The sequence below is a fragment of the Tiliqua scincoides genome, chromosome 2, assembly GCF_035046505.1.
Source record: "Tiliqua scincoides isolate rTilSci1 chromosome 2, rTilSci1.hap2, whole genome shotgun sequence".
NCBI classification, from domain to species: domain Eukaryota; kingdom Metazoa; phylum Chordata; class Lepidosauria; order Squamata; family Scincidae; genus Tiliqua; species Tiliqua scincoides.
In genome coordinates this window covers 218,036,196-218,062,637 of record NC_089822.1, presented here as the reverse complement: position 1 = coordinate 218,062,637, position 26,442 = coordinate 218,036,196, and the positions used below count along the sequence as shown (strand labels likewise).

The 26,442-nt window shown below is 42.6% G+C and overlaps 1 protein-coding gene across 1 annotated transcript in view; it reads right to left on the bottom strand.

The window, feature by feature from the left end:
- CACNA2D3 (calcium voltage-gated channel auxiliary subunit alpha2delta 3) overlaps positions 1-26,442 on the bottom strand; it is a 467,867-nt gene that overhangs the window by 370,456 nt on the left and 70,969 nt on the right. The window contains exons 5-7 of the mRNA XM_066613498.1: positions 5,585-5,716; positions 2,593-2,653; positions 2,352-2,502 (exon numbers count right to left, since the gene is read on the bottom strand). Coding sequence (XP_066469595.1) covers positions 2,352-2,502; positions 2,593-2,653; positions 5,585-5,716 — 344 coding nt within the window. The remainder of the gene's footprint in view (positions 1-2,351; positions 2,503-2,592; positions 2,654-5,584; positions 5,717-26,442) is intronic.

Below are 26,442 nucleotides of genomic sequence, written 5' to 3'. Positions count from 1 at the left end.
GTACTTGGATTATGCAGACCTGACCACAGTGATCCATGCCATGGTGGCATCGAGGCTAGATTATTGTAACGCACTTTAAGTGGGGCTGCCCCTGAAGACGGTTCGGAAACTGCAATTAGTGCAGAATGCGGTGGCCCGTGTGGTCACTGGAGCTAGGCGGTTTGACTCTGTCAGCCCGCTTCTCCGGGGGCTACATTGGCTGCCCATTCGTTTCTGGGCCCAATTCAAGGTGCTGGTTTTGACCTTTAAAGCCCTATACTGCTCTGGGCCAGGGTATCTCAGAGATTGCCTACTTCCGTACAATCCGGCTCGTCCTCTTAGGTCATCAGAGAAGGCCTTTTAACAAGTGCCACTGCCTAAGGAGGTACGTGGGGCGGCGGCAAGAAATAGGGCCTTCTCAGTAGTGGCACCAACGTTATGGAACGCCCTTCCCCTTGACTTGAGAATGGCTCCCTCTCTTGAGACTTTTCGGCAAGGCCTGAAGACCCTTTTGTTTAAACAAGACTTCTGAGTTCATGGCCTTTTAACATCTTTTTTTTTTTTTTACATCTTTTAGTATTTTTTACAGGCCTGAGACCTCTATGAACTGCTGCTTTATGCTCTTTTTATCTGACTTTTTATCTGACTAGTGTTTTTATGGTATCTGTTAATGTGTTTTAATATGTTTTTATGTGTTTGTTAAATTATGTTTTAATCTGTTTTTAACATGTTGTAAGCCACCCTGGGTCCCTTTGGGGAGAAGGGCGGGGTATAAATAAAGTTGTTTGTTGTTGTTGTTGTTGTTGTTTCCATCCTGCCTCTTCCTTCCAACAGGAGACACTCAAAGCAGTTTACAGCCAATTTAAATAAATGGGGCAACATAAAAATAAGTGGATGCATATCCCTTTGTGTTCTCCTTGACTAAATTGGAACCCTGCACTCAAAGGAGCTCAGATCTTATCTAGAAAGTTACCTACAAATCAACTATGCAAATACCAAGCCGCGAGTCATAGTGAACTTTTTTTACATACATAAGAAAGATTTCAAAACTGTCTCTACGCTTAAGATTGCAGAAGGAACGTATTCACTATACGATGTAATATTGTATCGTGAACAAAAAAAGCAAAGGTTCTGAAACCTGGAAACCTGGATTCTGTAAATTTTTTCCAAAATAAATAATCAAAAATACAAACATTATAGAAATATACTTTTGGTGATCTTATCCACTTACACGGAGCATCCTTTCCCCAATTTCAACCGTCACCGAGGCAATAAATTTGTTTTGCCTGGACCACTTCAGATTGCAGATGGGAGTTTACATGATCGAATGCTTCTCTTGCCCTCCAATTCCTACCTATACAAAACTATCATGTCAGAGAAAAAACTTCTGTCATGGTCTTTCCCCCATCATATTCATTTTCTATCTGGAAGGATCCTTTTTAAAATATGGATTTAGTCAAGACAGCCTAAATGCCGCCTGAAATGGTTTCGTCTTCTATTTAGCAGAGGGAGAGGAAGTGCCTCATTCCACCCTAACACAGCATATTTTCCACTGGCTGTTGCTGGTGTCTCTTTTGCATCTTTTTTAGGGTTTGAACCCCCGGTGGCTAGGGAACAATTTGTCAGTTTAGCTAGGAGCATCACCTGGTGAAATACTTTTCTTTTAAAGTATATAAATATTCTTAACAACAACAATAGTACAGCTCAGGCACAGGTGTACCACTCCTATGAGGATAACATTCAGCACCCTGTGATGACTACATCCAAGGAAAAGGCAGTATTGACTTTTCAGGTGCAAAAATTGCATCAGGGCTCTGATTTGGAATCTGCTTTCAATAGATAGACAGAATCCTGGCATATATAAATAACAGAGCGAAGTAGGGCAGTTCTAATATTAGGGAGTTCTAAGCAAACTGCCCTTTATGAGCCCTCCTCTTACTTAGGTGAGACCCGCCTAAGCGGGATGGTGGAGTTTGCCTGGAATGGGAGAGAGATGGCACCAGTGGACCATGTCCCTTGGTTGAAAGTGATGTTCTACCGCCACACCAGTATGGGCTCATCATTGTGGATTTCTGGGATCATCAGTGAATTGTTCTGAGGGTGCTGGGCAGTTGCCAGGTCATGCCAATCTAATTACGGTCCTGAAGCTAAATTATCTGAGGATGTGTCAACTGCCCTCTCCAAACTACAAGGTAATCACAGCCTGTCACCACACTTGAGAGTAATTAATAGATGGGATGGCTTTCAGGCTAGCTAGAGCTCTGGCTCATTTTAGAAATTAAGGATTACTCTTGATTATACCATTTCCCTCTTGTCCTCTGAATGGCTTAGCCACTGACCACATTGGATCAAAATAATAAAACAATACTCACAGCAATTATGTTAAAAAAGTCATCATCTCCAAGGGTGTCCAAAATAGATGACACAGTCTGCTTTGCAATGGTCAGACGGAGTCCTTTCATACTACCACTTACATCAACTAAGATGACAACATCCTTAGGAGAAGTGGCTGCCTGAATATACCTGGATCAACAGAAAAAAAATGTAGCTTGAGCTTATAAGATTTAAGGTGTCCACCTCCTTTCAAAGTCTTAGTGAGCAACTATCACCTACCATTTTCGATTTCTGCAGTCAAATGCAATGACTCCATTTTCGTCAGGCTCCCATTTAATTCCTGGAGGAGGGGAAATATACAACTTTAGCAAATCCAAATGTATGTTTGTAAGAGGAATCTGGTATTGTTACTGATTGACCAAGGCACTTAAAAATGATTCTTGCAAAAGATGATATTTCAATAGCCACACTGAGGAATCTTCGCCCACAACAGGAGAGGAAACTGAGCGCTTTCCACATGCGCTGCCTCCGACGCATCCTCGGCATCACCTGGCAGGACAAAGTTCCAAACAACACAGTCCTGGAACGTGCTGGAATCCCTAGCATGTATTCACTGCTGAAACAGAGACGCCTGCATTGGCTCGGTCATGTCGTGAGAATGGATGATGGCCGGATCCCAAAGGATCTCCTCTATGGAGAACTCGTGCAAGGAAAGCGCCCTACAGGTAGACCACAGCTGCGATACAAGGACATCTGCAAGAGGGATCTGAAGGCCTTAGGGATGGACCTCAACAAGTGGGAAACCCTGGCCTCTGAGCGGCCCGCTTGGAGGCAGGCTGTGCAGCATGGCCTTTCCCAGTTTGAAGAGACACTTTGCCAACAGTCTGAGGCTAAGAGGCAAAGAAGGAAGGCCCATAGCCAGGGAGACAGACCAGGGACAGACTGCACTTGCTCCTGGTGTGGAAGGGATTGTCACTCCCGGATTGGCCTTTTCAGCCACACTAGACGCTGTGCCAGAACCACCTTTCAGAGCGCGATACCATAGTCTTTCGAGACTGAAGGTTGCCAATACTGAGGAATCTCAACTGACTTTAGAATGATGATAATTTCAACAATACAGTTATAGTTCTTTGTGAAAGACCACAACAGGGTGATTAAGATGTTCACTATGGTAGAAGAAAGACAGCAATTGGCAAGGGTGTGACATGCGTAGCCAACTCCATTCTGCCATTGCTCTTATTCCTCTACGTTAACTTGCCAGTAATTATTACTGGCATGTCTAATGTCATTACTCATAGGCTGGATGTCCAGACATTTTGCCATAGATCACTTGATTATACTGAGGTAATGTCTCCTATTTGTGGATCACAGAAAAATATAATGTTAAACTGATTCTTAAAAAAATACAGCATTGGCACTATTGTTCTTCACTTGGTGTTCAAATCACAATACAGGAAAAGCCCTGCATATAGTATAATCGAGACAGTTCATTAGATGAATTCATACAATATTTTACTCCTTGAAGGCAAGATAACTAGAAGCCTGGTTGCTGGATCATTCTCAAGTGGATCAAACCTGGAATTATATCAATTGCCTTTTCAGGTAAATCAAATCAACTTGCTTTCCTGAGTCAAAATGGAAACCAAGAAAAGCTGACGATCAGTTAAGGATGTCAGCAACGCAGAATGTGTTCTGAATGACCCAGCAATACTTGGATGCTTTAATAGGAAACTTTTAAAGTCAAACTATTTGGAGTGAAAATAGTTCCTGGGATGTGACTAATTTAGGGTCAATTTTTTATATACGGAAAAAGCATGAGGCATGGCTATCATAGGGTTCAGATTTTAAATGCAGGGCTGAATGTCATAATATTCCATATTCCATAAACACTTTGCCCTTGAAAATAGAGCATGTCAGTGAGACAGGTTCTAGTTTAGCCTTGACATGCTACTTTTCTACATGCTGGGAACTCTGATATGGGGGATAATACATAGAGGTTAAAACTCTGTTCCTTTTCCTCCAAATATGAATGAGTTAGAATTTAAACTCCAAAACCATTTAAAGTTTTGTTTTTTAAAAATTGCAGGAATGTTTGAAATACCTTCCCAAATAGCTAAATGAAAGAGGGAGGAGTTAAGTAATTCCAAGGAATATCTAAGAGCTAACTCCAAGGCATTCAGTGAACAACACTGGAGCTGAAACAGTCCTGAATCAGAGCTCAAATCACTGAGCTTTATCACTGCTCAATCACATGGCTGAACCCTCTGAGAGAAAGATTTCTATGGAAGTGTCCATTCTAAATTAATCCAGTTTTGTTCTAAGAGCTACATGGTCAATCCTGCCTTAGGTTCCAGCAGACTGCCAGGTTACTAGTGGGGAAGCCAGTGGTTGAGAACCCAGAAGGGGGAGTCCCTAATCTTTTGAGGCTTTGCTGAGAGTGAGACCTCTCTCACTCTCTCACTCTCACTTTGCTGAGAGTGAGACCAGGCAAGCTAGGGACTGATGGCTGTGGAAAAAACAATTAGACAGGTCAACATCATATGTCTCAGGTTCCAGGTCAATAACTTTTGAGAGCACCACAGTGACATAGAAACTTTTAGTTCAGTTATATAGGAATATAGAAACGACCAGGTGACTGCAAAATAAAGTTCTGGAACTTACGTACTGTTTCAGTAAACACTCATCAAAAATAGCTGGCAAAAGCAAGCAGAGAAGTGGTATGACAATATTAGCTTTATGTACAAAAACCAGGAAACAGTTAAAATACTTGAAAATTATCTGTTTAACATTATTTTAGTTGCATGGTTTTATTGCCACAGCTGCAGAGTCAGCACTACCGCAGCCTTAAGTCGTTTTCAAAATTCCCAAGCAAAATTAAAACTTCCTTTCTATTAAAAATGCCAGTGCTGCTGCAGCAGGAGGGATATCCTAAGGGTTTCAGCTGTTTCCACCAAGATAAATAAGAATGTTTGCTGCCCTGGAAAAATCTCAGAGTATATGCAGGAGCTAGGGTGTTTAATCTTATTACAATATCTACTTTGAATAAGTGGCTCTGATGTACGAGTCACTTATAATAAATCCTGGAAAAAATATTATAGGTAGAAGTATGTTTTGCTGTAGCAGCAACCATGTAAAGGAAATTTTCCCTTCCAGGAATATCTTTGGTGTACCTTTAAAGCACCTTTACAATAGACAACAAATCAGATGAACTGGTTGGGCTCTTACAGAGAAAATATTCAAGCCCTGCTATTAAAAAAAATGGTCTTCTTACCTGGATATTGTCTAAAAAAGCCCTTTGCACTTCCAAAGTATTGCCATATGAGGGAAGGATCACGGTCAAAGTTGTCAACAAATACTTTGTTTAATGATTCAGACCAATAGACTCCATTTACAATAGCGGGATCTGAAACAGAAGAATGAGCAGGAGTGAAGAAACTCGGGCTGAGGAATTAACAGCTGAAAATGTATTCCATAGCTCTAGTGGATCCCAGCACCTATCCACGGATGAGCGATGATAAATTCTGGATAGGACGAAATAATGGAAAAGAGTAAAACTGGGAGAGGAAAGTTACAACTGCTTCAGCTGGCTACCAGCTCACTAAGGATATCTACAAAAAATCCTCACAAGACTCTGGAAGGGAGGATGAGGTTGGACCAGCAGCTATACCAGGCCTCAAAGCATGAGAGAAAGGGCCCTAGGAGGGGAGTCGCAGATGCCTCATGAGATGGTTTTGGCTGTGCTTGGCCAGTTAGGAAACTAGACTGTTCAAAGATCTCTGCCTCTCTTTTGCCCAAACACATGGGCAACACTGTCATGGAAACACATTCACAGAAACACATGTGGTAACTGATGAAGGGGCTCACCATTTAATTAAATAATTTTAGCATCCATTATTCCCTAGTGTGCAAGTTTCCTATTAGGCTCCCAGGCCAAAGTGCCGGCCAGTTTCAACTCCCAGTGTCAAGAAATGGAGAAGAGGAGGCAACAAGCAGGCCAACTGTCTTGAAATGCAGAAGAATAGCCTTGTGGTTTCTCTCAGAAATGTTGTTCAGACTTTGAGAAGGTCACTGCGATATCAAGGAGTGGTACGGCATTGGTTTTCTAAGGTTACCTGATTCCAAGACCAGGAAGTTTCTGGGGTCAGTATTTCCCATATGATAATAAATAAATATTCCCAGTATGAATGGCCTTCAGTCTCCTTCCCCAACCTCTGGTGGAAGCAGAAGAGTGAGAAACCTTGACACACACCACCCCACAACTCATGAAAGAGAAAGCTGTTATGTGCAAGGAATTCTGAGAGCAACGAAAACTCTATGAGCTTTCATTCATACTTATTGACTACTTGGATTCCTCCTACCAGTTCAGTTGGACTGTACAACACGGAAAAGCTCCAGTTGACAATATTATCTGACATTGCTACAGATATAATTGCAGAAGAGAACTGACAGATTTCTTTCACACACACCTTTAAAGATAATTTTTTTAAAAAAAATCTTAACATACCATAATAATCCTTGAAGCACTGTCCATGCAGAGAAACACATGCCCAAGCATTTGACACAGTCATTCCACTGACTTGTAAAATAATGGCTGATTTCAAATTACTTTGTCTAATGGGGTAATTTTAATGGAGTGGAAAAGAGGTGAATTGTTCACATTCATCACGGAAAACACTGAGGGAGGTGGGGGAGAAGCAAATGTCTCCACTACATATATTTGAACTAAGCTTTCATTTAAATATTTATGCTTACAAGCACATGTTTCTCATAAAAACAGAACCAATTTTTTTTTTCTAAAATGCATTTCCTGGAGTGACATGTTAGGCTAAATATGATAGGTCATTAAAAATTAAAACCAACAACATGATAGACATGCTAAGCAGAACCCTGGATTTCTCTCAGCAATTATTCTCCTTGAAAGCAAAGCAACATCCTCATATTTGTCCAGCCTGACTCAGAGAGGTATCGCTGATCCAGAAAGAAGAACTACTGCTATTTATTCACTTAGGTCAGAATAGCCAGATTTCCAATCCAAGCTGCCTAGTACTACAGACATTTTAATATGTAGCAGCAAAAACAACAAAGAGACTTGTGACCCTGAAAAGCATTAAGGAAAGCATGTGACAAGGTTCCCTACAACATCCTGATCAACAAGCTAGTAAAATATGAGCTAGATCAGTGGTTCTCAAACTTTTTAGTACTAGGGCCCATTTTTTTAGGATTACAATCTGTAGGGACCCACCAGGAGATGGAATGGCCAGAAGTGACATCATCAATTCAGACTTCAAACCGAAGCCGTGATCAGCCAAAAGTTCTATTACACAGTGTATGCTGTTATTTTGCATAGTTCAGAATTCAAACATTCCAGCTGGGAAGTAAAAATAGAATGCAGGCTTGGATCCTTCTCCAACCACAAAGCCCTACCCTCTTTCCAGCACCCCATCTTCCCATATACTCAGGGCAAAGCACTATGCCTCTCTCCCACTGGGAGCCCTTCCTGCCCTGCAGCTCCGTACCCGGTATTTTCAGCTCTGATTTTCAACGGTGGCTGAATTGGTGCTATGCAACCCACCTGAAATTTTTGAGCGACCCACCTAGTAGGTCCTGTCCCACAGTTTGAGAAATGCTGAACTAGATGATACAACTGTTAGATAGATTCACTATTCCTTGGACAAGAGTATACCAGAGGTGTAGCAAGGGGCAGCACTGCCTGAGGCTATGATGTCACATGACATTATGGAACCACATAACATCATGACATCACTTCTAGGTTTGGAGGCGGGGGCAGCAGCTTTGCATAAGAACATAAGAACAGCCCCACTGGATCAGGCCATAGGCCCATCCAGTCCAGCTTCCTGTATCTCACAGCAGCCCACCAAATGCCCCAGGGAGCACACCAGATAACAAGAGACTTGAATCCTGGTGCCCTCCCTTGCATCTGGTATTCTGACATAGCCCATTTCTAAAATCAGGAGGTTGCACATACACATCATGGCTTGTAACCCGTAATGGATTTTTCCTTCAGAAACTTGTCCAATGCCCTTTTAAAGGCATCCAGGCCAGATGCCGTCACCACATCCTGCAGCAAGGAGTTCAACAGACCGACCACACACTGAGTAAAGAAATATTTTCTTTTGTCTGTCCTAACCCTCCCAATACTCAATTTTAGTGGATGTCCCCTGGTTCTGGTGTAATGTGAGAGTGTAAAGAGCATCTCTCTATCCACTTTATCCTTCCCATGCATAATTTTGTGTGTCTCAATCATGTCCCCCCTCAGGCGTCTCTTTTCTAGGTTGAAGAGGCCCAAACGCCATAGCCTTTCCTCATAAGGAAGGTGCCCCAGCCCAGTAATCATCTTAGTTGCTCTCTTTTGCACCTTTTCCATTTCCACTATGTCCTTTTTGAGATGTGGCAACCAGAAGTGGTCGCAATACTCCAGGTATGGCCTTACCATAGATTTGTACAACGGCATTATAATATTAGCTGTTTTGTTCTCAATACCTTTTCTAATGATCCCAAGCATAGAATTGGCCTTCTTTACTGCCGCCGCACATTGAGTTGACACTTTCATCGACCTGTCCACCACCACCCCAAGATCTCTCTCCTGATCTGTCACAGACAACTCAGAACCCATCAGCCTATATGTGAAGCTTTGATTTTTTGCCCCAATGTGCATGACTTTACACTTACTTACATTGAAACGCATCTGCCATTTTGCTGCCCATTCTGGAGCTCCTCACAATCACTTCTGGTCTTCACCACCTGGAAAAGTTTGGTGTCATCTGCAAACTAAGCCACCTCACTGCTCAACCCTGTCTCCAGGTCATTATGAAAAAGTTGAAGAGCACCAGTCCCAGGACAGATCCTTGGGGCACACCGCTTTTCACCTCTCTCCATTGTGAAAACTGCCCATTGACAATATGACTGCCACCCCACCTGCTCCTTCTCCATCAGCTTCCCGGCTGACTTTTAACTTATGCCAAGTCACTGAAGGTCTGCAAGCACAGTGCAATGCTTGAAAGTTTGCAGCAGCTCAGCAGAAGCTGAGAGTCATCAGCCAGGAAGCTGCTGCTCAGTGGTGCCCCTTCAAGGGTGCCCTACCTCCCATACCTCAGTTATGCCACTGTAGTACACAGAGTGCCCAGCAATGGCTCCATCAACCTGGAGGACAGTTTCAAGTGTGTCCCAGAGGACTGGATCTTTTCAACAAAGGTGTTAAAGCAGCTTCGCAATGACTTAGATCAGTGCTTCTGAAACTTTTTAGCACCAGGACCACTTTTCAAAATCTTTTGCAAGCCATTAAGAAAAAAGAGATCTAGACAGAAATACTTAATGGGGATACCTTCTCCAATCCCCGTTGTTATGTGATTAGGTAATTAAGTGAACATTCAGTTCAATCTATTGCCTTTGTTGTATAAACAGACACTCCCTGCCAGAAACTCGATGGATGCACAGGCTACTGGAGATAGATTGCCTCCGCTTTGCATTAAGAGTCTCTCTGTGGTGTAAACAGACACTCTGCTGCAGGCTATGGGAGATGCGATTGCCTCATTTAGAGCTTTCTAAATTATACTTTCACCACTGTCATATATGCAGTCCATCATTAAGTGAACAGTTGCTAAGCAGCGCACGTCTGTATTTTATTTAATAATATTACCGTAGGCCAACACACATTTTGCAGGCTTGAAAGTTACTACTGAGTATATTTGGGGTGCCAATTCCAAAAGTGGTATCATTATTGCCGTAGTAGTAGAAGTAGTAGTAGTAGAAGTAGTAGTAGTAACTTTATTGTCATTGTGCTACAGCACAACGAAATTTATGCACCTTTGAGATACAAGCATAAATATATACTACAATTCCAACAATCACACTCTACACACTCTCCCACACATTCTATACAACATGCATCATAATATAAAAACGGTATAACAAACCATAATGCCCAGGAGCATGGTAACAACTACATCGCCTTATTCAACATAATTATGGCTGTGGGATAAAAACTGTTCAGGAATCGTGTGGTTTGTGCTCTAATAGTTCTGTATTGTCTACCCGAAGGCAAAAGTTCAAAGAACTTATGAGCCGGATGGAAGGGGTCTCTCAGAATACTATGTGACTTTTGCAGACAGCAAGATACGCCCTAGTATGCCTAGTTTCAGAGGCAGACATAGCCTCATTAGTGAATGGTTCAAGCAGTCCTCATGAGGAAGCCTATACCATGGTTAACCAAGGAAGGTGACTTCTGGGGGCTTCCAGACATAGCAGTAGCAGAATCTCCAGTATTAACAACTTATCAGTCTGGAATTCCAAACAGTGAGATAGAAGGTGGGGAAAAATTGACCTTGGCTTTCTTCTGTTTCACCTCAGGGAACAGGGACCCCCTCAAGGCACATCCATTGCCCCTCACATCTTTTCTAATTTAAAGGGGTACAAGGTTTATTTTCCCTTCATCTCTTGCAAAAACAACCTTAGACTTTTCTATGTCTCTTCTGCACTGGTGCTACAAGAGGGAAGCAGTCAATCCTTCATCATGTGAATGCAGAAGGAAGGTTTGCTCTTTTATGCTCTGCTGCTGCTATAAATGCAACTGCAACACGTGGGACACACCCTTCGTTGGTGCCGCTAACACTAAAGGTGAAATTAAGAAACCTCTCCAGGGCTATTTTGGTAGTGGCTTCTGCCTGTGGAACTCTTTTCCATCCAAAGTATTGTGGATCTATCTGCTTTGGCCTTTTAGGAAGGCTGTAAAATACATTTCTGTCTAGACAAGATTTGAAACTGCCAATGAAAATGCATGGGGGAGGGGAGAGAACTAAAATGCTTAATCCTCCTTTACCTTTGTGGTCTGAGGTTTCTTAACTTCTTAAGTTTATTATTGTGTTTTCAGGAACTGGTTAGTTTTATTGTTTTTGCTCTTACCTGCTTCAACAATTGAAACAAGTGATGAACAAGTGAATGCCTTAAAAAAAAAAAGTACATACAATAATACGTTCTGGCTGGTTATTTATATGCATTTGAAAATGCAAACAGAGAAATGGAAAAGATTCCCGAAGGGTGGCTGATTTGCCTTAGGCCACCCAATGAATCAATTTCCAAGCAAGAGCATAAGGACACATCTCCTGAACAAGCTTTGTCTTGAAGATTACATTAAATTAACATAATGTCTGGACTGCACTTACTCTACCCACAATACATGGTTCAAGCCTCCTGATTATTTCAAAGATGTTGCAGAAAAGGACAGCTAAAACCCTCGTAACCATTTGTCATTCTGTGCAGCAGCTCTTATAAGAAGAATATGCAGAAGGACATTGCACATTCCTCTCTTGTGAATTATGGTTCCTAAATTGGCCATGAAGAGTTATCCTTCACTTCACTTCTAAAACTATGTTTGTTCTGTACTCTTTGTATCCTTCCACTGATACTTAAAAGAAATATTTTTTTTAATTATTTGGAAAGGTACTGCAGTAGTGCATTAAAAAGGTCCTCCTCAAAATTATTCTGTATCACACAATACAATCAGAACTGAATAAAAACATCTTTAGCTTTTCTGGTAGTCATTAATAAGTGCTTGCTTTCTGCAGAGAAATTTCCTGGCAACAAGCTTACCTTTTACACAAAATTAGAACCTTTCTTTCTCCTCTCATCTGACAAGACACAGCAATGTACCAGTTGTGCTGCCATTTTCTGCAGTTGCTATCCAGGTCTTTATTGATATTTAATACGAACACTGCCCGTGGACAAACAGGTACACTGACAGGAATCTGAAATATAATCTCCGAGGAACAGTCCAAATGCATGTAGCAATTAAATAGCTGTCATAGATATTATTGGCCCTAAGAAGTACAGCTTAGACAAGTGCTGCATTCAGTCTGAAAAATGTAACCGAGTGGAATGTATAAAAAGAAAAGGAAGCTTAGTGGTGTCACTCTCTAGACTTTGTTCCATGCAGATACTCACACTGCAGAAGACAAGTTTGTCAAAATAAAGTATTTTTATTTTAGCTGACGGCGATTAAACATGAGTTAGTCTAACAGGTTTACACTCTCTCTCAATTCATGGTTCCTTTCTAATCCAGCATCTTCCTGAGAATAGAATGACTTTGACAGCCCAATCCTATACTCCAGTGAGTGCTGGAGCTGCAGCTGCTGTGCCAGCACTGGGTGTTGTAAAAGCACTGTGAAGCACTTTTTGACCCCTGGCCTGTCTGCCTTACATGGGGCTACTCAGTTCTACCAGTAGACCCTTTACCCCAATGAGACCTCCCGCCTGCTCAATTCCAGCTCTGGATAAAATGTGGGCTAAGCAGACCCACCGCACCAGCATCTGATAGGATTTGACTATGAGGGACGTGCATGCCATAGACCCTGCACAACTGTTGGACATTCTTCTTTGAGACTTTTGTGTACTGCAGAAATGGTTTACATATTCAAAGAATGACAAGAAAACATGAAACTCAGGTGATATGAATTACAGGTCTGCCTTTTGGAATCCATCAAAAAAGCAGATCATACAAACTGAATCTGCATATCTATGCCTATACACACATAAACCCCAAAACAAGCATTAGTACGTAAGCAGGGTTGATGTCCAACCTCTCTTCCATCAAGCATACAATTCCAAGTCAATTAACAGCACAAACTAGTGCTTTAAGAAAAGTTATGCTAATTATTCGGTGCATGGGCAGCAAGTGGAACAGGCAAGTACAATACACAACCTAGTGTTGTATTTTTGATAGTGTGGAGAGAATCGTTAGGTCAGGTAAGAGATATACCTTCATTTCAATCTGATGTTCAGTGTGAGCTTTAACCTTCATCTCATCTGCTACCAGAATGGATACAATGTTCTCATATTTATGCATATTGGTTTTGCACAGGAACCTGATTTCTGACATGGAACAAAACACTGTATTCTTGCTCAATGGCAACATGCTTGTTAAACCAAGATGCACATTTCCCAGAGATCTTCTTGCTCATCAGCTGTCTCTGAAAGAACCTACTCCCTCTTCCAGGTAAAACCAGTCTAGGAATTTGCTGCAAGAGCCTTTTAAAGGAAATATATGAGGGGAAATAGCATACGTCCACTGATGTCAAATCCCTAATTGCAGATGCTGGGAAAGAATCCTTCAGAAAAAAAACAAAACACCACAGTTTTAATCTACTGTTATTTTAACACCCCAAAAGCAAGGCATATGGATGATGGATCCATTCAGATAGAACACAAAACAACAGCCTCATGTGCAGGCATGACCTACCCACCTCATCCTCTGTTTGCACACCAAGATCAGTAATGCTCTCTGTGAAAGTCAGGATTACATTAAGATCTTAAGTTCTCTTTCTTAGCATCTGTTCCATTTAGGTGCTTCGCTCATATTGAAGACAGAACTATTTATATAGGGTTGTTCTTTCAATTGATACAAGTCATGATGACTGTATAGAATCTCTGGATCCAGAGGCAGTTTGCTAAGAAACAACAATGGGAGAGGCTTCAAGGAACTGACCAAATCCATACTTGCTTACCTTTAGAAATGGGTTATGTCCCAATGCCAGATGCAAGAGAGGGCACCAGGATGCAGGTCTCTTGCTGTCTTGTGTGCTCCCTGGGGCATTTGGTGGGCCACTGTGAGATCCAGGAAGCTGGACTAGATGGGCCTACGGCATGATCCAATGGGGCTGTTCTTTGTTGGCAACCTTCAGTCTCGAAAGACTATGGTATCGCGCTCTGAATGGCAGTTCTGGAACAGTGTCTAGTGTGGCTGAAAAGGCCAATTCGGGAGTGACAATCCCTTCCACACTGGGAGCAAGTGCAGTCTGTCCCTGGTCTGTCTCCCTGGCTATGGGCCTTCCTTTTTTGCCTCTTTGCCTCAGACTGTTGGCCAAGTGTCTCTTCAAACTGGGAAAGGCCATGCTGCACAGCCTGCCTCCAAGCGGGCTGCTCAGAGGCCAGGGTTTCCCACTTGTTGAGGTCCACTCCTAAAGCCTTCAGATCCCTCTTGCAGATGTCCTTGTATTGCAGCTGTGGTCTACCTGTAGGGTGCTTTCCTTGCACGAGTTCTCCATAGAGGAGATCCTTTGGGATCTGGCCATCATCCATTCTTATGTTCTTATGTAATATCACAACAGGTGCTTCTAGAGTAATCTTGCTTGAAATCTTGCCTTGGAGCCTTAGCCTGTCAGACCTTTCTCCTTTAACTTTATCCATTGTAGTCTCTTCCCCAGATCAGCTCCTAAGCATGGTTTGCAAGATCCTGCAATTCTGCTCATGACCCGGGGACTTTTTGGCCCCATCCCTGACAGATACTGCATAAGATTCTCATAAGCACTCTAATAGAAAATGAAATCTGTACCCTGCTGAATTCAGAACTCTGGTATAGTTCTTGGATGGAATACAAAATCTGACTGAAAATAACTTCTTATCACCATTCTGTGACATGCAGGTCTACTTCCCATGCTAACATTTTCAGCTGGGTGAGCACTCCCACAAATCACTTCTCTGACAAAATCTGCAACATGGGAAGGATTTATTAGCCTGTCTTCAAATGAGACAGACATGAGCATGCTTAACCATTCCCAGATTCTTGGCATACTCATATTTGTCTCAGGAGTAAACATACAAGCCTTCTCCCTGCTGCAATCTGGCAAATCTAAGTCTGGGAATCAGCTTTCACAGGCAAATCTTTCACATTTCATCTCCACCGAAAGTGGCATCACAAAAAGACTTAAGTGACGTCAACTTGGGTGATGTTCACATACAATGCACAACTCTTAGAAACTCTTTAAAATGGGAGGCACAAATTGGATTGTGACTAATTAGAAGAACCTGTAATGCAACTGGCAACTGTAAAATAAGCTTCAGAATGATAACTGGGTTCTAGCCTATGGTTAGGGCTGCCAGATGATTTACAGTCCAGTCATATCAGGGCCTTATACTGACAGATATTGTGATCCATCAGGGTAAGGCCAGGCCCACAATCACACAAACTGCTTTAAGAGCAAGTTGCTTGCTACTGATGGTATGGGAGCCAAGAAGCCCTGCGCTGGCAGCAACAAAGTGCTGAGCTGGATTGGAGCAGGTAGGTTGGCAGAGGGGGCAATTGGAGGGGAAATCCGGGCATGGGTTGGCTCGGGCAAACCTCGGGTGTCCATGAAATCCTATGCACTTGGACCAGGACATAGCCGCCTGGACTTGCTATATTTACACAAGCAAATTAGCTGGCGTGGAACTGAGTAGACCCATTGGGGCCCAGGGAGTAGCAGAGTAAGTACATAAAAAATTTATTTACTTGCATCTAAAATTCCAGCCAACCTCCATCCTCAAGACCATTCTTGGATAGAATTGGGCCAAAAAAAAAAAATATTCCTCTTAAATCCTGGACAGCTGCTAGTTAGGTAATGCTGATCTTGATGGCCCAATGGTCTGACTCACTATAATTTTCCTTTCATTTTTCACATTTGTACACCACCCTTCCTCCAAGGGCATGAGGCTAAATGTGCATGGCTCCTTCCTTTCTTCTTATTCGCTCAACAACCCTGATAAGTAAGTGATTGTAAAGCAGATTCATAAGTTCGTAAAACAGAGCCTGCCAACTAACAAAAATGTATTTACAGGTGGGACCACAGTATCCACTGATTTGGTATCCACTGATTTGACTCACCACTGATACAGAGGTCTACCTTTAAATGCCTTGTAACAAAAAAAAAGCACCAAAAACCAGTTCCCTATGTCTGTGCTGTTAATTACAATTTCATCCCATCAGATTCCATTATTCACACCATCTAGAGGCTGAATTGGTATAGTGTCCATACCAATGCATTCTGGGGTGACAATAGGGAGCAAAAAACGTGGAAATGGGCCTTTAAAGCTATTTTTCCACTGTTTTGGTTATCCACTGATTTTTTTAATCCACTGGAGGTTCCAGAACAGAACACCCATGGATAACAAGGCACAACCTGTATATTACAAAGAGTGTATCTTTAAAAAAAACAAAAACACACACACAGCATGATTAATCAGGGATGCATTTTTAACCTGTCACTTTAATCAATTAATCTGATTCATCAATTAAAAAATGCAGCCCTAATTAAGACACGAGGGGGCTCACTCAGTGCCGGACCATTCATGAGGGAGACAGGGAGTCCAATCCTAAAGGCAGCAACACCGCTGGGTAAAGCGGCACCAAAGCAGTGACCACTGCATCCTACAGCAGCCGCCAGAGGTCTTCTTGTGGGAAGGGAACTTTTGTCCCCTTCCCCTGGGGAAACCCCAAGCCCTACAAAGGAACGTCTCAAGTCTGCCCCAGCTATTTTGCTGGCACAGACTTGAGAGACTCCGTGTTGAGCTTCTGGCATGACCCAAAGTTCAGGATCTGGCAGTTCCACCCGCTCCCACCCCAGTTTCTCCCTCTGCCCCGGAACATTACCCCTCACCCCCATGGCCCTCACTGCTGCCCAGAGCTCTTACCAACTCTGGGCAGCAGCCAGCCAGCACTGGGCTCAGTGCCAACTAGTACTGGGCTGGCGCCAGTGCTGACTCAGCCTTACAGCATGTTTGCAACACCCAGCACCAGCGGTACACTTGTACCTCCAGCACTAAGGAGCTCAGGATTGAGCTCTAAGACACTTACCTCACATAGCAGATTGGTGGGGGCGCTCACCTCCCTCTGCCCACTTGCCTCTCTCAAGTCCCTGGATTTGGAAGAAGACAATCCTGGGAGTGGGAGGAGAGAGGCTGACACCTCATCAGATAATATTACCTCAGACACCAGGAGCCATTGAGCCAGCTCTGGTTAAGCTACTCTGTAAGAAACAACAACTGTGCTCACAAAACTGAAGAAATGGACAAAACTGTGGATAGATTTCACCTGAATTCTGTCACGTTCCACAAATAATAGAAAGACCAGCCCATCCTTTTCACAAGCACAGGAACACAAGGCACTCATCCAGCTTGCTTTTTTTTAATGAAATGTTTCCAAATTTTTGCAGGTTTTTCTGAATGACACAGGTTTTTTGCAAATTTTCTGAATGCGAATGTAGCTCACGAGTAGCGTGCTTGCTGCCACTTAGTAGCAACTAGATCGACTTACTGCTTAAACAAAAAAGATGGGTGGGGAGAGCTCAGATGCCAACTAAAAATTAATCAGATCTTGATTAAGTGCTTTCCTGGGTCAACCAGAGGCTGTCTATGCAAAACTCCAGATGTTCAGGTAATTCATGGCGAACTAGAGTCTTTCTAAAACTCATGCTACTGATTTCAGTCAGCATATGTGCAGCTGTACATAGCATCAGTATGTTTTGATGCCTTAAAACCTGGCTATATGCAGCGCTGTCACAGTTTGCTACATACATCAAAATCATTTTGATAAAGTATGTCTGGACACTAGAGCCTGCCAATTCAACCAGTTTCATGAAAACTACTCATTTGTGTCTGGGCAATAATTAATTCTGTTCCAGTTCATGCTGCAGTTGGAAAATAAGAGTATGTGAATATACAAACGTTTTGTTCCCTTAAGTTGGCCATGAAACCAGACTCCACAGAAATCTATACCCTATTTGGGGGGGGGGGGCGGAGTTAATACTCAGTGCAGTAGCAGGGAACCTTGGAGGACTCCAGGGGAATGATGACTGCTAAATAGATGTGTTTCCAGAGGACCTCAGCAATGAGAGAATCTTCATTGTCTAAGAAGACATGAAGGCTGAGAGCTTGAACTCAGGGGGTCTCTAGGGACGGCGGTCGCAGAGTTATCCCCCAGATATCGCTCTATGCTGGATGACATCGTATACCGGACACCATCTTCGGAGAAGATTCAGAGAAGACAGATTTGGATAGCTGGGTACCGCCCCCCCCCCGGCCTAGATACAACAATATGACAGCAAAAAAAGCTTTAAACTGTGAGTAACCAGTTCATTAAAAGACTATAAAAAGAACTGCAATCAAGAGGTTGGAAGGAGGGAAAGATAACTTTAAGATTATTTACACTGGCTTGTAGCCACCCAGAGGGGAAAAGAGCAAACCTGGATTTAAAGAAGCCCCTGCTGGAGTAGTTTTTTTTTTCTTTTTTGTAATAAGGGTGACTGGAAGAAAAGGCGAGAGACAAGACAAGATAAATAAGGGAAGATAAAAGATCACCCTGCTGAAATGGTATGCATGGAAAAGGAATAAATAAATAACTTTTAACGGCTGGAATAACTTTCACTTTCACTTTCCCAGCAAGAAGACAGGATAAGGCTGGATTTAGGCCTGACCATTTAAAGACATTAACTTAATTTGACAGTGTTATTGACCTGAATTGGATTACTGATCCACCCCTGTTGGATATTAAAAATTAAGGACTACTTTGGACAAGAAGGAATGCAAGATATTAAGACTTGGATGACTCTTTAATTGTTGGACTGATTTGACATAGTTATTGACTTGAAGTGGAATATTGACTTACCCCTTTTGGATATAAAAGTTGGAAATTAGCCTTAGAAAAAGGTGAAACAAGATAATGAGAGTTGGTTGATTTTTTAATTGCTGGACCATTTTATCTCTGTTTTTATAGTCAGAGGTATATTGGCTTGATTTGATATTGATAAGAATGGCATCCAAAAATTTAAAGGATGTTAGTAAAAGCCAGTCTTTATTAATAAATATGTTGTGGGATTTCAGAAGCGAAATGAAGCAAGAGGTCAGAAAATTATCTGAACAAATGAAGCAAATAAACTCCTCCCTGACAAACATGCAGGAAATAGATTACAAATAACAGACAAGAAAAAAGAATGGATCAAATGTCGGAAGAAACTAAAGAAGTGGAGATTTTTGAAATGAGACAGGAGATGGAAAAAGCAACAGTTATCAGAATTAAGAATTTTAAGGAAGAAAAATGAGGGAACTTTCAGAGAAAGAGAGCACGTCGTTTCAAGAAGAAGAAGAATCTTTGGATTAAATCCAAAAAGAACAGAATTGAAAAAAGAAAGAAGAGAGGGATCAAGAAATACAGGAGAGTTAAGAAGAAAAAGAAGACGTGGAAGGAGCTGTGGGAGCAGTAAGAAGGAAAACACCAACAAGACAGAAAACAAAGAAAGTACTAAGACAGAAAGTGAAAACGGCTGAACAACAAGAAGAAATTTTCTTTGTAGATATTAATGGGCTGAATTCTCTTCAGAAGTGAACAGTATTCCATTAATTATATCAAATCAAAGCAGATGTAAATGACAACAAATGAAGAACACAAATATTGCAATAACTAAAGTGGTATTAAGATAACTAAAGCGGTATTTTTTAAAGAGAAATTATATAAAATGTTTTATAGATGGTATTTAATTTCAGAGAAAATAGCAAAAATGTACCCTGGGTCATCAAATAAATGTTGGATATGTAAGGAAATTGAGGGAACTTTTTATTATATGTGGCGGATATGCAAAAAAGCAAAGAAATATTGGAAAATGATATATAAACTGTTACAAGATATATTGAATTGAGTATTACCATTCAAACTGGAAATATTCCTCTTAAATGTGACATCAGAAATTAAGAACCAAGATAAGAAATATTTTATTGTAAATATTAGTTTAGTGGCAAGAATATTGTATGTGTAAAATTTGAAGCCTTTTTATGACTGGACAGATAATTTTACTTAAATAATATTGATTGTTTAGTTAAATCATTAATTAGTAGATTAAAAAATATGATAATTTTTGTATTGATGAATAATTTTCTTTTTAATTATTGATTTTTTTTATTAATGCATGTTGTAATCGATGGCCAATACCCTCATGTGTAACCTGTGTAGTACCAGCCCTAAGTCTAACCCATTTTCCTTACCTGTATCTGTAATAAATAAATAAACTTTGTTGCAAAAAAAAAAAAAAAGAAAAGGACATCTATACCCTATTTTGAACATACCGTACAGATGCAGCATGTAGATAGCCTGTGTGCTGGAGATAGGTCAGCCGGATGAGACTTCCAACAAAGCTTTCCCCAAAATATCTCCTACCTGGAGTTTACAATACTCAAGGCAAGGAAAAACAGAAACTCCTTCAGCTTCCCAAACAGCGGGAACTGAACCTTGAGGTATCAGGACAAATAACTACTTTGTTGCAGTAAGGAGTAAACCTGCTTTGCTGCCTCTTTAGGGGCAACAATAACTCCACTGACTCCCATGATTTACAGACACATCTCCTCTTCCCCTAGCTGCAGTTCAATGATCTCTAATGTAGAGACTTAAGAAATTAATGCTATCTCAAGATGAACGCTACTCAGTTTAGTGATGGGTTCAAAGGATCAGCAATAAAATGCCATCCAGAACCTCTACTTCTCAGAACTCTTCAAAAACATTCAAAATTTCATAAATCAGAAGTGTGAAAATATAACAAATAATACAATGTAAATACAGTATTTGATACATTCCTTGAGAAAGTCAATGGTGAAACTAAACAAAGGAAGAAGCTAAAAAATATTTCTCATACAGCAACAGGCAGCAACTGCACCATCAGAGCAAACATGCTGCAGCCTGAAGTGAGGAGAGGGAATCCCAGAGGTCTCAACATTTCTTGCCTTCCATAGGGATAAGTTTCCACTCCATTGTCTGAATGAATCTACTTGGTTCTAAGTGGATCCAAGAAGGCAGATCAAGGCCAGGAAGGGGAATAGAATATTGGCAATGCTGCTACGTCTGATGCTGCCCCCTTCCTGCCTTGACAGCCCCCCCTCTCCTCCCTGGTTTCCACCCCATTCCGTTCTCTCTCCACCCCAACCCCATAACAAAAACAAGAGTTTAGAAATAAATGTTAGACTAAAGCACATTTTTGGACCTGAAGCAAAAAGTCAAACTCAAGTAAGAAAATTGTGCTCCTTTTTGAACTCAGATACCCACAACAACTGCTTCACATTGTTTTAGTGTATGATCAGTCCTGTTGCAGGTCCTCGCATCCTTTCTGCAAGTAAACACCCATAGCTCAGATATGATAAACTTTCCATGTTCATTATTTTGAGATATAATAATTAGAATTACAAAAAGAAAAACTCAGAGTGGGATGCTATGCAAACTTACAATATTGCATGGAAATCAGTAAACTCACTTCAGTTACTTCTGAGTAAGCATGCTTAGGACTGTGTTGCACAAACAGAAATTACTTAGAAATGCTCTAGAACAGTGGTTCACAAACTGGTGGGGTAAAGGTTCCCCCATCCCTTTAAGGGGCAGGGTTAAAGGAGAGGCAGGGAAGCGATCCCCCCACATCACGCCTATATGGGGGGGGGGTGAGGGAAGGGTGCTTGAGACTTACTTTATGAAGACAGGGTTGTAGCAGGCTGCAGGAGGTGTGGGGAGCCCTGCGCAGTTCTCTGCAGTGTTCCCTGAGGCTTGGAACATTCTGAGAAGGCAGGCACAAAGCACTTCCATTTTGCAAGGGGTGCTTTGTGCCTGCTTTCTCCACACATTCCAAGCCTCAGGGAGCACTGTGCAGGGCTGCGCAAGGTTCCCTGCACACACACACACCCACCCCCCACCCCCCCAGCCTGTTGCAGCACTGTCTTCATAAAGTAAGTCAAAAGCACCCCCCTCACCCCTCCTTAGTGGCGCAATCCTGGGGATCATGTCGTTGCCCTAGCCCAGGGGTCGGCAACCTGCTGCTCTAGAGCCGCATGTGGCTCTTTCAGCTGTCTGCTTCGGCTCCTCCTGGTGAAAGTGGCAAAGGGGTTAACAGGAGGCACCTGTGTTGGGAGGGCAGGCTGCTTCCCTCCGCCCCCTGAGCTCACTGCCCTCCTCTCCCTTCACCCTCACCTGCCCCACATTGGTTTCCCTTTTCAATTTTGCCCGCTCTGCAGGCTTAAGGGCCCTGTTTTTCCCTTCTCCAACTCTCCAGCAGGCTCAGCCAATCAGCATCCAGCAGGCTCCTGGCTTTTTCTGTTGGAATGGCTCAGGGTCCTTCACTGGCTGACCACCAGCCAATCCTGAGCCGCTCTCCTCCTCAGCCATTGCCAGCCCTTGCAGCCCGCCTTTCCCTGAGCAGGTCCCCACTCAGTGCAAGGAGAGGCTTTTCCTCCACAGTAGAGGAGACATCCTGTGTGTCTACTCAGTTGTAAGCCCCATTACATAGGATGAAGCTTGCTCCCAGGAAAGAGTGCCTGAGATTGCAGCCGTGGAGCCTGCTCCTATGCGTGTGTACTCAGTTGTAAGCCCATTACAGTGGATGAAGCTTACTCCCAGGAAAGGGTGCCTGGGATGGCAGCCTTGAAGCCTGCTCAAGGCCAAGCACAAGGACGGGTGAGTGGGAGCCTGTGCAGGTCTGTTCCAGAGTAAGCCCCCATGTAGTCCCTGGGCTACTCCCAGGAAGGTGTGGAGGGCTGTATCTTCAGCCTCCTCCTGTGCAGGTCTACTCACAAGTAAGCCCCACTGTAGTCAGTGGGGCTTCCTCCCAGGAAGGTGTGGAGGGCTGCAGCCTCAGCCCCCTCCTATGCAGGTCTACTCACAAGTAGTCAGTGAGGCTTCCTCCCAGGAAAGTGTGGAGAGGACTGCAACCTGAGAGCTCCAACCAACTTGTCTGCTCAGAAGTCCCATTGTAGCCAATGGGGCTTACTCCCAGGATAGTGTGGAGAGGGTTGCAGCCTGAGGGAGGGAGGGAGGGAGGGAGGGAGGGCAGGCAGGCAGGCAGGCAGGGCAGAAGCTGGCCTGTGGTTGCCCCCCCCCCCTCTGGCTTCTTCTCTTCCCCACCTCTGGAGTCTGTGTCCTTTTTTCCTTCCAGCAGGGCGCCTCTGGAAGGTGGGGGGGGGGAGTTCTTTAGTATCCATATAAGATAAGCAGATGTCATAACCGCCATATGTATTGGAATCCTGGAAGATCTGGTGAGGAGGTAGATGTGGTGTCAGCAGTGGCCCCTTTGAGGGTAAGGCCTGGGCATCCAGCAGAGTGTGCTGCACAGCTGCAGCCACTTGAAGGCAATAGGGCCCTCAGGGATATAAGAAGCACCTGAGGAAGGGGGTGTGGGTTGTAGGAGGAGTGCAGGGGGGAGGGGGGCTGGCTGGGCTTATTGACTTTGACTTGGATACTCTGACTGATTTGACTGACTTACTTTGGAATCTGATCTTGGACTGTGACTTGGCTTATTGACTTTGGACTCTGCCCTGGATGCTTTGACTGACTTTGTGACTAATGGACTGCTGGAGACACTGGAGTTTGGTGTGTGGCTGCTGTGCCCAAGAGCTGCTGAGGACCCAGGGTCTGCTGTAGTGGTGGGAGGCTGCTGGCAGGAGAGAGGACCTCTGCAGGTTGAACAGGCGAGCTACCCTGGAGGTGGGGTCCAGCAGGACTGCAGGGCAGAACCAGGGTCAATTGTTGGGGGAAAGGGGAGCTAATTTGCTTAAAGTGGGCCTAATTCTCCAGGCAGAGAATGGCCTTGGAATCAGGCAAAACACCATAGAGGACCAGGTGTCTGAAAACACAGGACAAGAATGTATGACAAAACTAACTAAAAGCTACAAGAGGGGGCTACTTTATTAAAATGGGACCTATAAGAGCATAAAGGTGAAAAAAAAACTATATATGCAGTGTTATCTTCATTTTAGATGTCAAAAGGGTTTTGTGGCTCCTGAGGTTTTTTCCCCTCCGGAAAATGGGTCCAAATGGCTCTTTGAGTGCTTAAGGTTGCCGACCCCTGCCCTAGCCCCTCCCCCAAAAGAACTTACTAGGGGAGTAAAGCTTTCTCAAAGTTTGAGAACCACTGCTCTAGAATAATGAATGCAATTGCATAACAAAGCTTAGGATGCTGTTACACATTTGGAGATGTGAAGTTTGAAACCCACAGAGCTCATTTTGAATTGTGCCAATTAAAAAGTTAGACTACATTTAAAGGGGGAAAAAAATCCTCTATAAATTCACAAGCAGACAAGATTCTCAAATGTTTTACAATTTAGCTCAGTGTGCTAGGCAAGCAGAAGGGAATTTTTTTGTACAAAACAGTTCCAAGAAAAATCAAAGCAAGTTCTGTTTTATATAGCAGAAAAAGTGAATAATTACCATATTTTAAAATAACAAACCTTCCCGTTGAATAAAAGTGCATGAGAAAATAAGGCATGTATCTTTTGTATATCTTTAAACCTTTCTTCTATATAATCAACAAATGTTATACTATTTACATTTGTCTTACAACCATCTGAATGTGTGCCTGGCACAGGCAATCCCAAAGGACTTCAGAAAGTCATAGTTAGGATGTTATTTCCCATTAAGTGTAAAAGTTTAGACTAACTTCAACAGCAAGCTTTCATAAAGTGACTATTACGTTGAGATTTCTCCCCTGCCAACCATTCAGGTGCCATCTCTATGCCTTACAAGTTATGAGACTAGGAATTAATATTATGCAAGCAGCATACACTGAGCGATATGATTTTTTATTTGAAGGAGAAAAATATCTCTACTTTCCAATTCATATTGAAAGTAGTGTTTGTGTATTTATGTTGACAGAGGTGGCAGGGTGTGTGTGTGCCTTGCTTCAAATGAGTGGAAAACAACTAAAGTAACTTGGAAGACCCTCACAGACAAGGATGCCCCAGGTGCATAATGGATCTCCATACAGGTCCAGCCTTGTTATACACAGATGTTTTATACACGCATTTGACTCGGCAAGAAAGGCCCCCTGCAAATGAGAAGGAATGTGCTGATCCCTGGAGAAGAGGAAAAATGCACCCCTTTAAAATCAGTTTCAAAAACTGAACAGTCCTTTAACAATAGCCTCCTTAATGAGAGAGAGAGAGAGGGCAGCTGGCTGACAATCCATCAATCCTTCTCTCTCCAGGTGACCCCTCCCTTTCCCCTGAGCATGTGAAAGAAAGGTGATCACTTTGCATTAGGGGAGGACTGATTGATGGATTGTCTTCTTAATGACTCTTATCTTACATCACAAAGGTCAGCAAGGCTGTTTTTAAATCAAACAAAGAAACTTTGTTTGTTAAATTGATTTGCTATAGTGTGTTTTTTGCCATCCATGTGAGTGCTTGGAAGGGAACCCACATGAATAATGAGGCTCAACTTGTACTTACAGAATCTTGCTATAAAAGAAACTAGATGGCATATTCAGGTGAAATGGGTATTGGTAGGGTTAAAAAGTCTGTCACGTGGGCTCTTTTGAGATACATTTGTTTTACAGAATGTTGTTCATTAAGACATATCTTGAAAGTAATTTTGTTCTCCCCGAGTGGATAATTTACTTAGGACAGAGGAGAGCAGAGATCAGCCCTGCACAATCTATCATTCGAGCCCCAAGGTCCACCAACTGAAGCCTGGTGCAAAATAGTGACAGGGCAGGCGGAATCAAAGGCACTATGATGGCAGTGGGATAGTGGAGCCAGGTGCAAAACAGCAGGGGGGGGCAGAGCCAGATTCACAAGTGTGGCACCAGGGACAAATCTATCAATGCAGAAATCATTATACGGGTCATGTCTTGTTACCAGATAAAAAAATCTGTGGATAATAAAACAGTGGAAAAATAATTTAAAGACCCACTTTCAGGTTTCTTGCCCCTCCATTGCTCCTAATAAGGTTGTGCCTCAACATTCACAGGGGTTTGATTCTGGAACTCCCTGCTGATACCATAAAATGTGCTAAACAAAAGCAATTTTTTAAAAATTAAAACGTGTGTCCCTTTACAATTTGTGGTTTAGAAACAGCTTTTCTTACTGTTGTAGAGAGGCAGTCAGCAATTAGAAATGCAAAGGACCCCCTGCCTTTGCCTGGCTCAGCTGAAGAATGGAATGAGCACTTGCATGACTGTCTCTCTACATAAAGAAAAGAAAAGCAGTAAGAAAAGCAGTTTTTTAAACTGTGATTTTAAAGAGATGCATTTTCCCTCTATCCAAGGATCAGCACATGCCTTCTCATTTTCAGTGGCCATTCATGTTGAGTCAAATCTGTGTATAAAAAATTCATGTATAACAAGGCTGGACCTGTAATAGAAAAGGTGAGAGGAGGTTATGCCTCACAGGCTTCTTTTCCACTATCTTCTCATAGGGCAGTTGTTTATTCTATGGGCTCTACAAGGAGGGAGGGGCACCGTTTCAGCTTTAGAAACACCAGCAGGTGGAGGTGCCCTAAGAAATTCTTTGCCTTTCTAACTTTTCTTTTTTATCTCCTCCTCTTCACAGGGCAGTTGGTGATTATAA